Consider the following 20532-nt stretch of genomic DNA (forward strand, 5'->3'; position numbering starts at 1 on the left):
CACATTCAAAAAAATTTAATTGCCGTTATGTATCCTTTACATGGCGTTCTGTATTTCAAAAGTAGGTCTGTGTTGTGATGAAAGTGTTTAAAAGAGCATGTTTAAATCTGTTCTGGTTTTCCAATTGCTGCGCGAAAGGGAAATGTTATTGCTATGTTCATTTTCCTTTAGATTTATTTTTAATTCTGGTAAAATATAAATCATCATGCAGGCTCTGGAAGCTTGGGTTTTTCTTGGTGATGCAGATAGTCAAAAGTAGAGTGCTTAGATTATTCATGTTTGTTGACTTTTAATAATAGTCAAAAAAAAAATGAGGGGGGAAATGTCCCCATTTTCAACACTTGTGAGCCTCCATGAAACTGTTACAATGTGAACTGATTTGTGCTTCAAAAGAATACAACAACCATGCAAAACACACAGCTTGAAATCATTCTCCAAGGGAGAAGAAATACTATTTCCCATACCTGACATTAATTTTACATATTAATTCAATGGAATACATTGGGGGGGAAAAGTGCAACAATTGTAATGATGGTCTTTACATATTGAGGCTTCTAATTTGGCTCAGTGGCGATGACAGCAGGAAAAGTCATCTTGATGTAATAGACAGCAAAAAATAAAACAAACATTATATGGTCCGACCACCCACCCCTTCCCAAAAAATGACATCATGGTGTGTACACTTCAAGGGAAAAGACTATTGCCAGCGAAAAATAATTAATAATTATGGTTAACAAGGGGGATAAATTCTAATATAAAAAGAGAACACTGCATTGAGTTTTGCTGTTGATATCAATTCCAACACAAAATACAAGTTTTTTCCTTTAGACATCCGCCTCCCTCCCCCCAAAAAATAATCATAAAAAAATGAAATGATATAAAACATATGCACCTCTCTGTCAGATGTTTTTTGTTTTTGTTTTTATACATAAAATGTACATAGATACCTGACACGAGTGAAGAAAATTTAAATCTGAACTTGGCTGTAAAATGTACATTTGAAGAGAGCAAACCTTCGGGATTCACAGTAAGACTTGAATGACAACATTGTCAGTACGGTAAAGTACATGGGAAGAACACAGGGCCCCAATAGCACTGAAATCAAATCAACTATTGCACATTGTGACATGACACCCCTCCGTACCAATGCGGTAAAAGATGGATAGGACTATGACAACAGAGTGGCGCCATCAAAACCCCGAGAGAGGATGTCACCATCATGAAGAGGTGTGTCTTGCCTATGAAGATTGAAGACAGCAAACAGACAACTAAGCTGAGCTCAGCTTAGAGAAGTTTGAATAAGCTCAAAATGAAGGAAGAGAGGAGAGTTGCATTGACATAACTTATATGCTACTACAGCAGGTGGATGAATTGGTGGTAGTAGTAGTAGTAGTAGTACCGGCTCAGTTGTCCCGGGTTTTGGAGGTGGGGGAGGAAGGCATTTCAAAAAGACATGGCCTTATTGACAAAAAACGGGCACGGTTTGACTGTCCAGCACTTAAGGTTCTACCCCTGCAGCACTGTTTGACACAGCGACAGTCTACTATGGTCGGTGAAACCTGAAATTAAAAAAATAAAACATTGCAGATGTGTTACTGAGATGACATTTGATCATCCGGGGTTTTGCTTTTACATCTACTACCAGGGTATGCTGCATAGTAGAAGGAAAGTGTTTATTTACGTGTTTGTGTGACTGTAGAGACAAGTTTCAAATAAAAGAAAAGTCGCATTACCTAGTTAAATGACGACTGGATTCGTGCACTTCCATCTCGTTGCTTTTAAAATCGTTGAGCTCTTTTCGTATAGCTGCCTGAAAATGATACATGCAAAAAAAAGGCTTAAAATGCAAAGCAGACTTTTCTTGTTCAATAAAACAAAAGGGAAAATATATACAGCTTTGCCCTTGAGTAGTCTAATGCCAATGTAGTTTTTTTTTCAGCCATGCCCTCATTTTGGAGAGAAGTCCTGAACATTTGCTCATGAAGGCATAAATATTTGGTGTCATTGCCTTGAGCAATGTGGGTAAATGTTTTTGAAGGAAACAAAAAAATCCTAACCAGGGCAGAGCAAAAGCCTCTCCAGCAGGGGACGCTGTGATGCAAACATACATTCCTTCTCATTCAGTTATGTTATGTGAATTGTGACTGTGACACAATGTTACTGTGCGTCTATTTCCTAGTACTATAGTTTGCCCGGTAAGGTGCAAACAAGCAAATTGGTTAATATTAATAATTATGTATTTTATACAATTAACGATTTATAATTGAAATCATTAGTCATTGGACTAGATAAGGGGTCGGGAACCTTTTTGATGAAGAGAGCCATATACTACAATTCATATTTTCTAATGTTATTCCTTGAGAGAAATTCTCCGAATTTAAAAGTAAAAATACATATGGGTGCCTATGTTTTTAGTAATTTCACAACAAAAACTACTTTTCACATTCTTATGCAGTTACTAATAAGTGTATGCATTCCAGAAGAGACTAATAAATATTAAAAGGAGCTCTAGATGTAGTATCTGGTTTCCATATTTTAGTTCACAGGTTAGCGGAGAGTCACCCATAAAAAGAGCCACATATGGCTCCCGAGCCATAGGTTCCCTGCCCCTGGACTAGATGGTATGCTCTGGTTAAATATATTTTAGTAGCCAGCCTTACTTCACATAAATTTTGTAGTATCTGCACTACAGAATGACATTTTAGAATATTTTTCTATTCAATTATTTTAGGTTAGTTTAGGGTTAAAAAAAAGCCATAGGCATTCTCTCACAATCAATATATAGTGGTACCTCTACTTACAAAATCAATTAGTTCCAATGAAATTATTTAAGAGCGAGGCAAAATATTAAATTGAGCCCTTGATGTTGATTATGGGATGTGGGCATGTCGGCAGTTGCAGCCCGCCGTCCCGCATCGCCGCTTGTCCGATTACTCCTTTACGTAAGGAGGGGCGGTTGCATAATCAAAAACAGTCATAGCCCCTGCGAGTGGGCCTCAGGTGTGATTTTGCATGCTCAAAAAGGTTCACAAGGCGAAGGGAAGGCATGGGAGGGACCAGAAAAGGGAGAAAGGAGGGAGAGGACACCCAACAAGCACTTGTGGATGTTTACTTCCGGAGACGTCTAGTCTAAAATAACAACTAAGAAACTGATTTTGTGAAAATGTGTCCAGCACAATGTCCCTAACTGTTGATTTAAATAAAACAAGGAACTGCATTGGAAAAAAAATCAAAAGGTGTTTTAAACCATGTGGAAACCTTTTTAAATTATGCTAAGTAAAAGATGCGAAATATGTCATCAGCCTTGAATGTCTATCGCCATCATCGGCGCTAAAATATGATTATTCAGTGCCAACTCGTAGGTGAAAAGGATTTAACGTCTATTACAGGCAGTGGAAGCCAATGATAAATGCAAAACGGTACTGACCTTGTCAGCTGCAGTCAGACGGGTCCAGGGCTTATCTGCCCGCCGGTCATAGTCCTGCGCGTCGGAGACCTCCACGTAGTCACTGAAACGGATGAGGATCTTGGCCTGTCTTAGTTCTTCCACAGTGGGCCTCTGGCTAAGCTGGATTTTAAAAAAAAAGAAAGAAAAGTTGACACTGTTACAAACGTCAGTCATGTTTCATTTTGACTAACGCAACATTTTGCATCAGTGTATATTCGCCGTTTCCAATAGTTTTTTTCTGTTTATGTTTCATATGTACAGTTAACGGATGCAGTTTTTTATATGTATCGTACCTTGTGCTGACCCGGCCCATCTGTCAAATTTTTAAAGTCAATGTGGCCCCCGGGCTGAAAAGTTTGCCCAACCCTGAGCTAGACTATGAGGGCGCCACTGAAATAACATGATAAAAATATAATGCAGGAGATATCCAATTTTTATTTATGTATTTAGTCAAGAGTGTCGGCTGCACGGGCTGTATCATATGTATGACATGTCCACAAAATTCTAATACAGTTTTTGAATCACATTCCTTAAGAACAATTTGAACTAAACACCTTTTCAGACCACTCACTAAAGGCTAGACTATGTGGCGCCACTGGAATAACACGATAAAAATATAACGCAGCAGATATATGATTTTTTTATTTGTTTTTTTGTCGAGTGTGCTGCCTGCGGTGGTACATGAAGTGTTGCTTAATTGAAACGACATGAACACATTCAACACCTCTCTACGGGGTCCGAAGTTTTTGGCAGCAGATGCCGCCAGGTCCGAGGGCGACAAGGACATTGAGCAGCACGCGATGACTACCCGCCTACAATTTGTTGTGTTGACTCACCTTTCGAGTCAGCCTTCGCTTTATCTCCCGCTTCTCCTCGATTTCTTCTTGTTCGTTGCGAGCTGCGGAGAAGGAGGAGCATTACTGTCCTTGTGCAATTACTAATGAGAGAAACTGACATGCGCTCTGTGTAATGCGGCCAATTAGAAGGAGAGCAATGCTAAACTCAAGTGAATCTGCTATATAGCCTCAAATAGCTTTCATCATTGACTGTTTAATAATATTAGTAATGCACATCAAGGGAGTACTATTGCTTTGTTCTCTCAAGTTTTCCCTTTGGTGAATGTTGACTGCATGATTAGCCAATTGGATTTAAATAGAAATCACTCATTAAAATGGATACACATGTAAGCGTGTTAACAGTTTTGGAATGTTTTGCATTGACTCATTAGAGCAGCCATCCCAGGTTAAGTGGATTAGATGGACGTCCATAGAATCAAAATAGTACCTGATGACAAGGTAATGCATCCCAGTTTGTAAAATCTATGAGCTTGATTTAACCTAATGCATGACAGTGATAGGCTGCAAAGCTTTTATTGTATCCCACCCCCCATGTCGTCTCATCTGCTGAGCCTTCAGGCCGGGCAGGAAGTGTTGGTAAATCACACTTTGATGTGAAAGTCACCGAGACCCTGGCAACAGGGCTGTGCCTCTCTGATATGGCTCAGCTAATAAAGCAATCTTGCCAGGCCCGACCGACTCCCTTTGGGTGTGCAGCATGCTTTCCAAGACGTTAAATGTCAGCTTGAGATAGAATAAGGTAAATAAAAATAGCAAATCAATAGGATTCATCATCAAAATAAATAATTGGACAAGTTCCATCAAAGTTATAGATGAAATAGAAATTATAAATGCTCACGCTTAAGGATGTTTCTCTGTTCCAGCTCTTCTGCTGTCGGCCTTTGACTCAATCGCCTGGTAAGAAATGCACAAAAAACTCAGTTAAGAAAATACTTCATTTTACGACATTGTAATAATGAGTCCTACTCATAGAAATGATGTTTTTTTATACAATACATATTCAGAGGGTGCTTTAAATATATAAGCAGTTGAAGTGTCTAAATTTACCACAAAACAGTCTCTTGGGATTCTTATTATAGCAACTGTGTCAGAGCCCTGCTTCTTTAGAGAAGTCAGCAGGCACTAGATTGATTGTCAACACCTCATTATAAATGAGAGCCATCTGGATGTCCCTGCCTGTATCCTAGATATGGCCGCATTGAGAAAAAACCTTTTCATTTTTTGTAAAACCTTCTGACTCAATGCCTGCATCCCAATCAGCAAAAGAATTGGCTTTACAAAAATACTTAAATAGAATCCTTAAAGTGGAACAATGTTCATCTTGACAGATTGGTGCTGCTTATACAGCACAACGTGTCTTGGACTTTTGGTCCTCACCCATTTCTGATTCAAACCACTTAAGTAAATACTAGAATAAAATGTCATAAAAATGCATCACATTACACTGAATTCTACAAATGTTATCCTTCTAGTCCACTTCTACCTTCTCAGGCTTTTAAAAGCAGAGGACATCACGTCCTCATGCTGAACTATTCTGCTTCATCTCACATTAAATTGCAGACCTTCCAGGACACAGTGCTGTGAAAGTGGCAGAAAGAGGGAGGAAGAGATTTTTTGGAAGCATGACAAGAATACAGGCAGGCCTTCTGGGAACATGCGCCATATTCCAGTCACAGAGGGGAACGCTGGCTCATGTACCAATGTCGGAGGATGATAACCTTCCATTTCTCTCTAGTAGGAATATTTCCCACTTCTAATGTCGCTGTAAATTACTGAGGTCGAGGTGGTTTTATGTGGTGCAGACATGTGCAGGAGTTGGTGGTTTCTGGATGATGTGAGAGCACCATAGAGAAGACGAAAGGAGAAAAATATGGCTGCCAGTGATGCGTTGTCAAAATTAGGTCAGCACCATTTTAAGAGGCTCATTTCAGCAAGATAAAGAATTTATCCTTGTCGGATGTTGAAATAGAAACATAAAAGGAGGGATATAAAAAAAGTGCTTTGGAATGAGGTGGTGGTGGGGGGGGGTTTGACTCATCTTTATATTGCCTCAGTTGGACAGGAAACTGAAGTCTTGTCAGCACTAAACTAAGAAAAAGTGCTAAGTTTGGCAGACAGGAAGAGTGAGTGCTGTTTCCAAAATGTTATCATTGTTGATTTACATTTTTTATATTCGTATATGGACCATAAAAAAATACTGTTAAGCCTAATGCAATGCAAGTCACTGAAATGAGTCACTACAGTTTGTGTCATAGCATTGAGTCATGTTTGTAAAGGATTATCCTGGGTGAATAGCCATATTGCATATAAAACCATAATTACGTTTATTTTTACTTTTTTAAAGTCACTCATTTTGAAGTCATATTTAAATTGATCATTTCTTTACATGGTAACTTGGGTTCCTGTTTATTATTATTCTTATACATTCTTTTGATGTTCATTTGTATTTGCATTTTTTGTAATAGTAATTCCTCAAAAGCAAGGAAGTAACTTCCTGACAGCTATTGACCATGACAGATCAAATCCACTACCACTTAGGTGGGCTGGCACTGGATTTCTATCATCATCGATGACACTGGATCATGATCATTCACTAACAACATTCGCAGTAGCAATGCATTGGTCGCCTCCTGCCGTAAATGGCAGAAAACACTTAAAAAATGTACATAACACAATTACATCACATACCCAACAATGACATAATCCACAGTTATGCCTCACCTGGTGAGTTTGGTGCCAATCTGTTGTCTTGACTCCAACCTCTCCTCATCTGTCTGCACTGGCAGGATATTTTTCTCCTCCAGTTCCCTCTTGGATGGGCGGTTGCTAAGTTTGATGGCAAGTGAGTCTTTGCGAAGCACCTTCTGAGCAAGCGTGCCTGAAATTACATATTGCACGGGCTCAGGTGTGAATACAAAAACATACCTCAGAAGCTACTGCCAAAAGTAACGGAGGAAAAAAATGCTTATTAATACACCACCTGAATAATAGATGTGTAAATAACATGAAGGGCACCCAACTGGTTTAAATATTTTACGAAAGTTTGTTAAGTTCTGAAATGATGTTGCTCCTCCAAATAGCACAGAAGGTCTTGTAAAAGAGCATGTTATTACCATATTATTGTAAAAGGCTCTACTATCTAAGACACTACATCTTAATTAATCTCTGCCTGTGCAAACCAATAAGTGCTTCTTCCTAAAAACATCGGTGTGTGTGCTCTTTTTTTTTTCTTCCACCTCTCGGGAAAACAACAGCAAAACTGTAAGAATTTCTCTAGCTCATGCACACATTCCCCATCTCTCTTTCACACAAACACAAAAACTGTCATAATCTCTCTTACAATGTCACAGAGACATACGCACGCACAGTGAAAACTAGTAAATTCACAACCTAACACATTCAAATGTGATTTGGGATTTTTGTCATCGTAACTACCTAAAAAATAAACATGTACTCAGGTGAAAAACACCAAGAACGTCACCAAGTACAAAAGAGACTGCATACTTGAACAGTTATTGCCAAGAAGAGCAGAACAATTTGTGCTCGCGGGCGATTGCACAGTTGTGAACACATTTGTGGAAGACAAATTTTAGATTTTTTGCATTGAAGGTCAACCCACAAATGTATTTGGAGTAACGTATATGTGTATATATGTGTATATATGTGTATATATGTGTATATATGTGTGTATATGTGTGTATATGTGTGTATATGTGTGTATATATATGTATATATTTGTGTATACGTGTATATGTGTATATTTGTGTATACGTGTATATGTGTATATATGTGTATATATATATATTGCGTATTCAAAACTCCCTATATAGTTTGTTATATAGTTTCATTTATTTTTTGTTTTATTTCTATTTCCTGTTCACATTGTTTTGTTTTTAACTCTTTTGATAATTCATTGCGTTTCATGTATCATTTTGTTCATGTTTTTGCAGACTTGTGATATAAAGCACTTTGAAATAACTTTAAATTTGCCTTGCCTTTTTTCTTCAAAAGATATTTAAAATTTTGCAGTATTCCTTTAATTGTAGCTGAAATGTTATTGCTTCAAGTTATGAAGCTAGTGGCTGCTTTTGGGGGAATGGATCTCATATGGTTATGTCTCTGAAGTACACCAAATGCTATAAAGCAATAAGAAGAGTCGCTCTTTTCTGCTCGTCGTACATTTCTCATGTGCACCCACCCTCCACTCTACTCACTGGTAAATATATCGTCGTCTTCTTCGTCGTCGTCTTCTTCGTCGTCGTCATCGACGTCGTCCTCGTCTTTGTACATGCTGGGCAGATCCTCATAGTCGGACTCGTTAGGTATGTTCTCCTTGTCACCCTCGTAGTCGATGATCACTGATGGCACTTCTCTTCTGTCCAAAGGAGCGCACTGATTGCCTATGTGAAACAAGGAGCTAGAAGAGAAGGCAAATTGAGATGTAATTGCAGGAATTGCATTTTTGCTACAATTTGAAACAGTACCAAGGTCGCTTCATAAAAAAAGCGCTTTGTAAAAATAAAAAAATAAATCAAACAAAAGAATTAAAGCAAATTTTGCAAGGCTCATCTAAAAATGCCTTCCAGCCATTGCATGCCATGTACTTCTAATACATCCCATTGATTAATCACTTCCTTTTCATCAGAGCTTCCTATCATGACCCCCTCCACCCATTACATAACCACATCCAGCTTTCAGACTAATTGTACGCAGTGTCATGACCATACTTTACATCCTTCTATCCTTGCCCAAATGGCTTTTGGCGACTACAGGACGGCAGTGTAGGAGCTTATGTAAGATCCAATCAGATATCCCGTCCCGTTTCAGGAAGATAGTAAGGAGCTCTTGTAAAGGAGCAGCTGATCACGTTATGTCAGGCCAACTGGCTGACGGATACGCCTACGCTGCGCACTGCCATGCCCACACAAAAGCACACTGAGCTCAAATAAATTAGGCCATGTAGTACTGTGTTCGGTTTCAGTGTTGATTTTAGACCGGGCGACCTCGTTAACACTCAGTTGTATTTGGTATTAGCAGGTGACTTCATATAGACACACACACACACAAGTAGAGTGCAAATAAACACCATGTGCTTTGCTAATTAAAGTGAAGCCATGCTCTGATTAGAGTGAACTCAAGTGATAAAGAAAACAGCATGAAGGCTGAATAAACACCGCATGGTGTGACACAATTGGGGTATGTGTCATCATGTTAAGAGACGAATGGAATAAGTTAATATTGTATCAGATTCGGGCCGATATCGATAAGAAATCGATCATCAAATTGATCAGCAAGCACATTCATAAATGATAAAAATAAATAAGTAAGAAGTATCAAAAAGGTGAGTGTGTAAAACAGTGATATATTGCTTTTGATTATTTAATTTAATGTAATTCCTTAATACAAATTAAACAACATATTTTAGTTTTTTCCACTACTTGTAAAATTCCATGAATTTCAATCCAAACCAAAATGATTATCTTCTTACTCAATTACATAAACATTAGAATCATTGATTCTAAAAACAGGACATTTAAGCCTTCTTGGAAATGTGATTCAAAAAAAAAAAGCAAAACATTGATCCATAATCCCATTTGTTATTTTAAGTGACCCCAACGTCTGGTGGCGACTGACCTTTCAAACCTCTGCATGGACAACGCCAAGGTTTTGTTGAGCTCCTCAATGATGCGGCTTGGCGCATGCAAGCTTCCGTACTGCAGTTGAAGAGGATGCCCATGGTTCTGGTGGAGAGTGGACAGAGCAGCGAACTGGGAGGGCAGCAGGGCTCCGTGATGACCCGGCATCACTTGGGTAGCGCCACACTTTTGGGACATAGCGTTGAGCGGGTTTGGGGACGTGCAAGTGGTGCCGTCCAGTCCCCCTTGAGGTACGCAAATCATGACTTTCTTCGGCGGGAGGGGCGGAGAGTGCTTAGCCCCGGGCATGCACGGCAACTTCACTGGCTGGCAAGAATCTGTAGAAGACCACAAATTAGGACTTTGATTTGAATGCATTATACTTTTGTTTTTCAAACATAAACAAAGGTTGTGGAGATCAGACACACAGTGATGGAATTAGGTCATCCTAATGCCACTTTGCGCTGACTGACAGTTTAATAATGACAGCCAAGGCTGACCACAGGAGAATTTAATACAACTACAACACGTGGCTCTTAGTAATAAAAGTCGAACAAGCAAAAAACATATTTCATTGCCCATTTCATAATTCTATAGGGTGTGTGATGAACTTGTTTGGGCTGCATAAACACATTTTTAACTCATTCGTCTGGCAACCAATTATTAAATATGTTGTTCCTCTACAAAGTCCTTGTTTCTTTGTGTAGTCGGTGTATTTGAGGGCTGACAGCACAAAAAGGTGAAGAAAAAAAAATAGTGTGTTCAAGACAAAGATTCTGAACTTTTGTTTAGCCATTTAAGAGAAACTGAACTCGTTTTGAGCTTGCCGTCTTTGGTGTTTACCTTAAAAATCTCCATATACTTTGTAATGTTTATTTGAATGCAAATTTAGTAGTCTTGTTTAACAACCCTGATTTTTCAATTGTATGTAGCTACGTTCTATGGAGATGATGAGAATACTGACCGGTACTATGGTTTGAGATGCGGGAAAAAGGCTTGGGAGGCAGAGCTGGCGGCTGTTTGTGGTACAGTGGCGGTTTGGCAGAGTTGTCCTGAAGGTCACCTGGGAATGTGGCAGACTTCTTGGGAGCGAAGAGCAAGGATGACTTAACAGGTGGCTCTTGAGGGCAGACGTCGCCATCCATCGTGGTTCGAAACTCACCCGTTGCTGAGCAGATAGATAGGGGTTAGAGCAGGGGTGGACAAAATTTTCGGCACAAGATGCGATACATATAAAAAAGTGCATCCGTTAACAGTGCATATGAAACAAACAGAAAAAAAGGATTAAAGTATTAACATAATCATCACTCATCATTAAAGTATAAAGTACAAAGTAAAGTAAAAAGGAATTTATTAACAGATATTAAAATGTAATTTAAAAAAAGATAGGACTTAGTGAGTACAAAATGAGGTTCAAGGTGCTGCAATCATGGTTCTATATCAGGTTTTAGTAAATAGCATTGGTGCGTTATGTTAGAACATGCGCATGCTGAACATTTCATTGCCGTATTGGTACTCTCTGTTAATCATATCCTTCAAATGGAATGAAAACATTCAGAAAATAAGTTTAAAAAAACACCCCAAAACTTTCATACTTCTTAAAAAGACATGAACCACTAAAATTTGGGGTTTTTTTGCCTCAAAATATTGCGCCAGTCTTCTTTATTAATGCACGAGTTTATTACTTAAACATGACTTTGTCGAGCAGGAAATATATGCAAAATAAAAATACATACTCTTTGTATTCACTTCAGTTTGATTTTATTAACGGGCAGTGGATAAGATCAACCTTCTTTCTCCTCATATCCTGACGCATTAAACACCCTGCTGCGAAGTGCTTTTAAATTTTCACTGTGCTTTGGAATCTGGGCCATCCGAGCACATCTTATTGAGAACAAAGACTTTGTACAATCACCCCCAAAATTATATAAATGGGGAGGAACAAAAAAAATCATATCAGTGAATACCCTGCACGAGTCTTAAAGAGTGTACTTGAGAGACCCCTGATTAATGAATAGATGAGGAACTTATACCACTTTCATCTTACTGGCTTGATTTGAGCGCAAAAGTGCCATGACATTATGATGATATAATATGGTAATTATATGAGGCAACTCACCTTTCTCAAAGATCTCCTTTAATACTCCCCTCTTGATCAATTCATCTCGACTCTGTCGCACTGACATCTTCCTTTCCAGCGCTGGGTGATTGGAGAAGGAAAAAGGAATTATCAAAACATCCACTCTCTTTCAGAATGTGCATTTTTTTTCTGAAAAATATACTTAAATGACCTCTAGAGACCAGAGCGGCCAAACAATTTATCTTTCTGCATTTCATGCTCAAGAAAATGAATCTACTAGAATACATACTTATTTTATGCATTTGTCAGACCTTTAATCATGATCTGTGAAAATTGTGGCAGAAAAGAAAGGTTAGCTACCCCCTTGCTTCAAGGTTCACTTAACCCAGTTTAATGCATTACTTTGAAAATACAATAGATTCAGTGCAGGTGGTTATTTTATAGAAGAAGAGGGTATTGTCAGAGTAGCCAATGCAAGCTTTGTGCAGGAACCATTTATTTGCCATCTGGACATGGTAGGATGGACAACTGATTCCCTAATATAACCGTCTAGTTTTGCTGTATATTAAACCCTAATTCATACACAATTAGAGTAAAACGCCGAGTAGTTTTGTTGTGATATGAACACAGGACCTTGATTAATCTAAGAGCTGATAAAAGCACAAAATGATTCAAACAAAACTATAGTTTGATGCATAATGCATAAAACGGCCCATGGCTCGTCTATTTTTAGCTTTCAAAATGTAGAGGGACTTAACATTCTCTGCCGGGAGGGGCACAGCAAAGCTGTTAAGAAATCACATTCCTTGTTTAAAATCTAAACTTGCAATAAAAATAATTATAAATGTATACGTAATGAGGATGAGTTGTAACACTGCATTGGGTGCACTTAACATATCATCAAAGAGACCTACTTTACATGAATCCTCATTGTTTATCCAATGCATTAGTGGCGCAAAAATAACTGGCCCGGCGAGAGTGTAAATTTAAACTGCATACAACGTGTTATACTAGAAAAAAGAGCAACCATTTTGAATTTCATAAAAGGAAAACATGTCTGGGGTTGTCTGGCTCCTGGTTCAAATGGAGTGGAAGTCTATTTATTAGTGGCATTTTTCTACCTCAAACATTTGCTAAACATCTGAATAACAACATGTATCAAGACAGATGCACTAGTTTTGAGTGTATCAAAAGAGAAAAAAAAGGCCAATATTTTCACTCAAGGTGAACAGCTAAATGCAATAGAATGGCTGTCTAGAACAGTTCTCGATCCTATGGCAAATAAGTGGCTATTTTTCGAAAGGAGCTCGTAGACAAGCCCATTCAGTTTGAAAGGAAACATGACAGTCAAGATGAATGAAGAGAAGTTACTTGCCATCTACAAGATTTGGACTAGAAGTAGAAGTATTTGAACAGCACAATTCAAGATAAAATTCACAAGAAAAAGTAAAAAAAATCCACAATATTGACCCAAGACGTAAATATACAAGTTAACGGATGAAAAGGCACAAACAATTTCTTACACTTTTGAACAGTAAGGACAGTTAGGAATACGCTGTAGTAAATAAGCATTTTTGGCCCTGATTGTAAAGATTGAAAAGCATGTTTGTCGACCGATGCATAAGTGTACATGATCAAAGTGAGATGCCACTTTCTGCAGCAGAGTTTGGAGGGAGGTGTCACTTCTTCCCACCACCTAGTTCGTACACACCTTAACATTAATAGTGGGTATAAATAAAAATCTATCCTTACACCACGGGGAGCATCTCTATATTGAAAAAGCTTAAATATATCAAGATATAGTGATGGTAATTAAAATTCAGGGACTTGACAATATAGGCTAGTTGCTATTAACTAGTTCCTAAAAGCTATTAATAGCTGGTGTTCCACAGGGGCTTTTGAGATGTCAGTGGCAAAGCTTCCAGCATTAATTTCTTCACGACCCCTCTTCCACATCAGCCAATTTTGAGAACAGCCCGAGATTAAATATTAACTGTAGAGACGATCCAGATGATTGTAGAGTGTAAATTTGGCCTAATAAAACAAATACATAAATACATGGAAGGGACCATTTTGACCAGAAGTGCCCTTAAAAAATGGTGAGCCCATTTGGTACATCCCTGATTTTTTGTTCATAAATCACCAGAAGAAGAAAGTCGGTCGTAAAAACTCAGGGATTATACATCAGTACCATCAAATATGAAAAGTAATTGCGCAAAGTTTTAAGTGACATAACGGCAGGATATCTGCAGTTACGCAACACCATTAAGTCAAAAGCCTTAATGAGGATTCTTCCTTGAGATTTCACAGTCATTGTCCTTTTGTTCGCAGATACGAATTTTACGTTATCCAAGTCAGAGCTACTCAGCCCAAAATACTTGCGTCAGTAAATCCTTGTACGTTGGATTGCAAGCGATTTCATCAGCAAAGTCCTAAGAGTGTACAAAGAACTTCAGTGCATATAATGACATTCTATAAAAACAGCAATAGATTGCCTCTACAGTCAGATATCATTACAAGATTATTCACTGGAGATTATTTGAATGATTTTAGCATTTTCCACCTCTCCTCCCCACTGGTTTGTATATATTCTAGTTGTTTAGTTTGTCCACAGTGAAAAATAATTTTTATCACGAATAACTAGCAAGAAAAGTATTGCATTAATTATGATGCCAAGACTGCTTGCCCATGGCAGAGCCTGTCAAGGGTATTTTTGAACCTAAGGAGAACAGGAACTACTTTGGTTTATTTAAATTAGCCAAGATGGCAATTAGTATTGATTAAAGGAAAGGAATGACCACTGGGAATCAGCAACCCCAGGATTTGAAGTCACATGTTAGAAAATGGAGAGAAATATATTTTTTTGTTGAAATATGAGTTCATTAGGAGGACAACTATGACACAAACATGCGTACTGTTTTCCAAAGCTGTAAGAATATGTAGAATTTCAACATTTCTGTCAAGGAAGATTTCCATAGCCTGTCACACAAGTTTCTGTCAGAAGTTGTCAAATTAGATTTAAAAAAATAATAATAAAGAAAATTTGGAGTAATGTGGAAAGATATTTCCAAGTGAGGTACGTTATATTTGAAAAACTGGCAAGCAATGAAGCAACTAAGTTCATTACAGTGACTTATGATTTCTCCACATAGAATGTACCAATAACTCACTGACTAAAAAATATGTGCATTAGTACTCCTTGCCTGTGTTTATTTGTATCTTCTATAGTGACGTTTTTTCCTGAATAACAGACAAGTGAAGAGATTACATTAATCACTACAGAGCGCTGTTTTTATTTCTTGACATTCTGTATAATCCTATTTTGCATCAGGCCAGTTATCAATAACTGGCAAGGAGCAATGCATTACAGCAATTATATGACATGTTTCCCTTTTGGTGCTGCTGCAATGGAATTTTTTAAACCATGGTTTACTTCAAGTTATTGAGATGACTTCTAGCAAGGAACAGTCACATGACAGTGATTATATGACATATCCGCACTGATCATGTGCCTATGTGTCACCTACAATTTTACATAAAGTTCAAGCTATCCACATCAGGTTGTTAACATCCATCGATATCTAACTTGTGTGCAATTGAATGCTAATAAGAAATAGTCTTTAAAATAAAGTTCTATTTTAGGATGTCCTCGTGTTCAGTTGGAAGGCGCCCCGAGTAGCCACTCAATCTGCAGCGTGAGATGAGAGGATTAGGCGCTCATCAGAGACTTAGCTCAGGGCATATTAAATCAGACTGGCATATCTGAGTGCAGGCTGTATTGATCTGAGAATGCTTCACTTCCACTGCGAAATGACCCAGATAGTCTGAACACATCCTACCATAACCCGGAGGCTCAACGAACGCCGATTTTGTATTCTCTTGTTGTTCCTGGGGCAATCTACCAAACTTGAAAAGAGAGTTTTAAAACTTTCATAGGGTTTATCAATGAAGAGCTTAAGCATTAACGTAAAAACATCAGAGGATTGGCTAAAACTGAGTGAGACTCAGTACAGTAGGCTTTAAATCTGTATTTAGGGATTTTAAAGTCATAATGCTAAGAGCACAGTGGCTCCTCACCTTAAATTTTAGGAGGCACAGGTAAATTATTTAAAGGCAAATAACAAATATACTCAATGTAAATACTCACATTTTCCAGTCATTTTCACTATTTAAGGCTAGTTATAAATACTTTAACAACTGATCTGTTTATAGCACCATCTTACTAATTTTAGGGCAGATTTTTTTCAGACTCAACAACTAAATGTATACATATTTACAAATTATGTTTGACTACATTGTCACATAAGTGCTAAGACATTCCAAGTAACAAAACACAACATCTCACAAGTTAAAAAATCATCTTGTAGCATCCGGTATTACATTTTTCAGTTTGACATGGTAGAGTTGCTGATGCTGGACTTGAGGTTAGTGCACTGCCACCAGTTGTGTAGGCACATTTTCATCTTTTTCTAAAAGCCCTTATAGCGGTCAGTTCCTGATTCATGTGACTTTGACAAAAATACAACTCTTTTCACCTCATTGCAAATACCAATCATAATGGTGCCACCTGTGTTCTATTAATGAGGTGAGTAAATATCAGATGAGATCAGCTGTAGCGATGACTGAATGGATGCAACACAGTCGAATGTGCCATTTTCAATTTTAACAGCTATCAGTTGGATGGGGTTCAAATGTCCATCATAGTCAATACTATTTGCTGGATGAGTATAAGTGCCTCTCAATACCATAGCTTTCTGTCCATGTTTAAAATTCAATTGCAAATGTTAATGAGGAAACATGGCTCTTATTCCAGTAGTCTCAAATCAAGCAGATACGAAAATGTGTCATTTTTCCACATAATGAAAAAAATGGTGACGTCGGAAAAGCAATGATGTCATGATATCATAAAAAAATCATAGCACTTATCAGCCACTCAAACTAGTCTGACATCACTGTGCTCCTCAGGGGTATTTTTGCTGAATAATCGGAGGATTGCAAGATGACAATATGCAGATACTCGATTCATCCCAAAGGAAATTTGCTGGCTTGTAAAACGGGTTGCTACAATTTTCTGCAAGGAAGGAATGAGTTTCCTGTTGATAGTTTTCTCCTTTTCTAGTAGGTTAGCAGGTTCTTCTTCAATAGTTACAAATTCTTAGCAAGCAGCAATTTAGTTAAATTCCTCCATTAATGCACTAAAAACAATGATATGGATCCAAGGTCGTTACTGTATGAAGTTTAAAAACCACGACCAAAAGGCTAAGACAAACAATTAATCTAATGTTTTTATTTTTTAATTCATTACTCCTTTTGATGACATCTTCAGGGATCCAAGTAAACTAGAACATCCTGTACTGTGGAGACAATTTAATCAGGTCTGCTTGTCTCTTGCTTTTTCAACCAAACCTGACAAAAGTAGCACCCTTCCGTTAAGCAGATGAGTGAATAGAACCTGACAAATTACATCCAGTCACATCCGACATGAAACTGTATCCTTCACTTGTCCTACATATGACCAGAATTGTATATGGAAGATTGAAATAAGGCTTTAAAACACCAATCAATTTCTGGCATAGGATAATAGGCTCTGGAATGCAACTAAATGCATTTTTATAATTACTTTTGCCTTTTCACACGCTTAAAATGGTGAGTCACTAAACGTACCAGCTGACGTCTGCTTGAACTTGTCGCTCTTCTTCTTCCTCCATTTCCAAGGTTTGAGGAGGCGTCCAAGCGTGGCGAGCCTGCTCCGACATCGGATAGGGGGAGTGTGGGCGCCAGAGACCAAGGACTCGGATCGCATCACGGCTAGCCTTTCGACCTCTTCAGCTGCAAGGGAGCAAAAGATAGATACAGGAAGCTTACTAGAAGCTCAAAAAGGTAACGATAGTGTGTTATCAATGCCAAAAGTGTGAGCACTGGATGCAGCATCTTAGCTCGCTAAAATCCAACAACGTGAATCTGGAGCAAGTCAACTCCAGAATTCTCAACTAACTGGATGAGAATGATAAACAATCCGACAGACTGGATAAAAAGAGAAGGCATTTCACTCAAAAACATCTCAAAACCATCACAACAGATCCAAACAGAGAAGCGATACAATGTTGCAGATGGTAATTTATGCAATTCTTCAGTATCTTTGGCAAACTGAAGTGCCCATAAGGCATACACAGTACTGCATGTGTTCTACATTAATTTACCAATATATTGAGCAATCTAAACAGTACTTCATCAAGAAGAAGTCTTGCCATGTTGTTTTTTAGTAATAAAAACATACTATTTGGAGTGCAGTGTTTAGCTATGCATAAAAAAAAACATTTACAGCAGTTGCACCAACTAACAAGAAAGATGCAACTTCTAAGGGCATTAAATAACTCCCCATAGTAAACTTCAAACTATGATTATGTAACGGTGAATGATAACAAACAGAAATTTTAAATTACTTGACTGGAGTTTGGATATTTCCATCTCAATCAGTAAATACATGAAAATGGTTTTCTGGACCATATAAGAATTCTAATTGGGGGGTTGACCAGTAGCCATCTCAGAGGGGGAAAAATGTGAAATTAGTAAAATTTGGACAACCAAATTTCATATTTATATTCAAAACATACCAATAGTAAACAAGTGCTTTTAAAGCAGTAATGAACTGTGCATATTTAGCCTTCACGTAATTTTTATTGGTTTATCAAATTAAAAACCAACAAAAACAGTGACAAAATCCACATAGCATACAGCGATCATTTGATAACGCTAAATTGTTATGTTTACATTTAACATACCATTTGTTGCTATAGGGTTCCTTTTGACTGCGAGAGCTAGCAAATGGATTGAAAGCCTATCATAGTCTGCCCGCCCTCTGAGTATAAATGAATTGTACATTAAAGAAACTCATTAACCTACTTCAACATCCTTGGCACCGGCATGCCACTAGATTAGAACAACTATATGAGGTTTTCAGCAAACAATGGAGGATAGAAATGTTCTAAATAGATCTTTAAAAAGGAAGAAATGGTACAATACAATGAAATGTAAAATAAAAAAATGCTTGCATGACTCGCTGTATCAGCTGTGGACCTGCATAGCGACCTCTCGCCAAGTGTGAAATGCACGCCAAGGTCAACATATCACTAGACATGATCACCCTCGACATCAGGCTTGCCTCAGTTACATCAGACCCTCTGTGGTGTTTGCCAACACACACATATCACTTCAGTTGCCACTCTGCCACCAGCCTGGGGTGCTGTGGTGGGTCAAGACAAAGCGAGTGACAGCAATGCAAATGATTTCAAAGGCTCAGAGCCCATGACTTGACAGGTTTGCTGCCTCACAGCCAACGTGGGGAGACGAACCCTGACATTACATTTCCTGATTGAGAACACCACAGTCAATGCTGATTGACTTTAGATGGAATGCAAACAACTCCATTAAAAAACTTGGACAGCGACAGGAAAGAAGGAATTTATGCCACAGACAAACTAGATTCTAGGCGACGCAAAATCAATAAACAGCAAGGGTTAAAAAAAAATCTATAAACATACAACGCAATTAGCAAAAAAAGTCCACTGTTAGAAAACAAACTGATGAAGATGTTGCCAAAGCAAAATGCCCAAAACAGAACTATAAAATCCCTTACTCCGCAATGCTTTTACAGGAGGCAGTTCTGAACATAATGTGATCTGATGTTCTGTAAATGCTGTGATCTCTTGGGTAATGTCATGATATTAATGCTGTTTTCCGTATAAGTAATATACCTCTTGGGTTTTGTCTAACATCTTTTGCAGATATTTTCAAAATATTTTGGGAACAATTCCAATATATGGAATTTGGGAATTGATAGAAGCTCACCGGGGGTGTTTTTAAATTCTGAAACTATTTTAAAACATATAGCATGAGAAAAATAAGACTTAAAATATTTAAAGCTATAAAAATAATCTAAAGATATAATACATTAAATGCTAATACAATAAAATTCAGTACTGACCACACAAAATAAAGTAGAAAATGTCAGTACACTAAAAAAACTGTTTACAAAAGAAAAACTAAAGATAAATGAAGAAAATTATAAAAATGTGCCGTGTCAATACTAGTTATAGAATATATATTTTTTAAAACAACAAAAACTACACACTCAGCCAAAATATAACCAACTAACTACTGTAAAGTACACCCTTAAAAAGCGAGAACAAATAGGCAAAACACCTGTGGATATGGCATCTTTAAAAAAAAGTTTTCCATCTATTTAAAAAGGTTTTAAAGCATGTATGTTTCAGTATATCATCAACACTGAAAAACGATGTATTTGCATCCCAAGATGGCTGAGAAAATGTCATGAGATACAAGAGGACATCACTACACACTTCTTTATGAATATACAGTTGTTTGTCAATGTAACCCCGTAAGCAAAGATGGAGACAGGACCGCAATGAGTTTGACAGCCACGAAGACGATGAGAATTGTATGTATGTGTCCTGTACGTGGGCGCCGCAGGCCCCCCTGTGGGTGCACACA

General features: G+C 37.9%; 1 protein-coding gene across 3 annotated transcripts in view; it reads right to left on the reverse strand.

Moving 5' to 3' along the window:
* The window catches only part of LOC144202191 (phosphatase and actin regulator 1-like), a 27830-nt gene continuing 7298 nt past the window's right edge, over positions 1-20532 (reverse strand). For all 3 annotated transcript variants that reach the window (XM_077725249.1, XM_077725248.1, XM_077725247.1), the window contains 11 exons: positions 17686-17850; positions 12061-12141; positions 10906-11109; positions 9940-10279; positions 8520-8722; positions 7027-7183; positions 5144-5199; positions 4285-4346; positions 3428-3568; positions 1734-1810; positions 1-1559 (listed from right to left, as the gene is read on the reverse strand). In XM_077725249.1, coding sequence (XP_077581375.1) covers positions 1544-1559; positions 1734-1810; positions 3428-3568; positions 4285-4346; positions 5144-5199; positions 7027-7183; positions 8520-8722; positions 9940-10279; positions 10906-11109; positions 12061-12141; positions 17686-17850 — 1502 coding nt within the window. In that variant the 3' untranslated portion in view covers positions 1-1543. The remainder of the gene's footprint in view (positions 1560-1733; positions 1811-3427; positions 3569-4284; positions 4347-5143; positions 5200-7026; positions 7184-8519; positions 8723-9939; positions 10280-10905; positions 11110-12060; positions 12142-17685; positions 17851-20532) is intronic.

The sequence above is a fragment of the Stigmatopora nigra genome, chromosome 9 (assembly GCF_051989575.1).
Source record: "Stigmatopora nigra isolate UIUO_SnigA chromosome 9, RoL_Snig_1.1, whole genome shotgun sequence".
In the NCBI taxonomy this organism is placed as follows: domain Eukaryota; kingdom Metazoa; phylum Chordata; class Actinopteri; order Syngnathiformes; family Syngnathidae; genus Stigmatopora; species Stigmatopora nigra.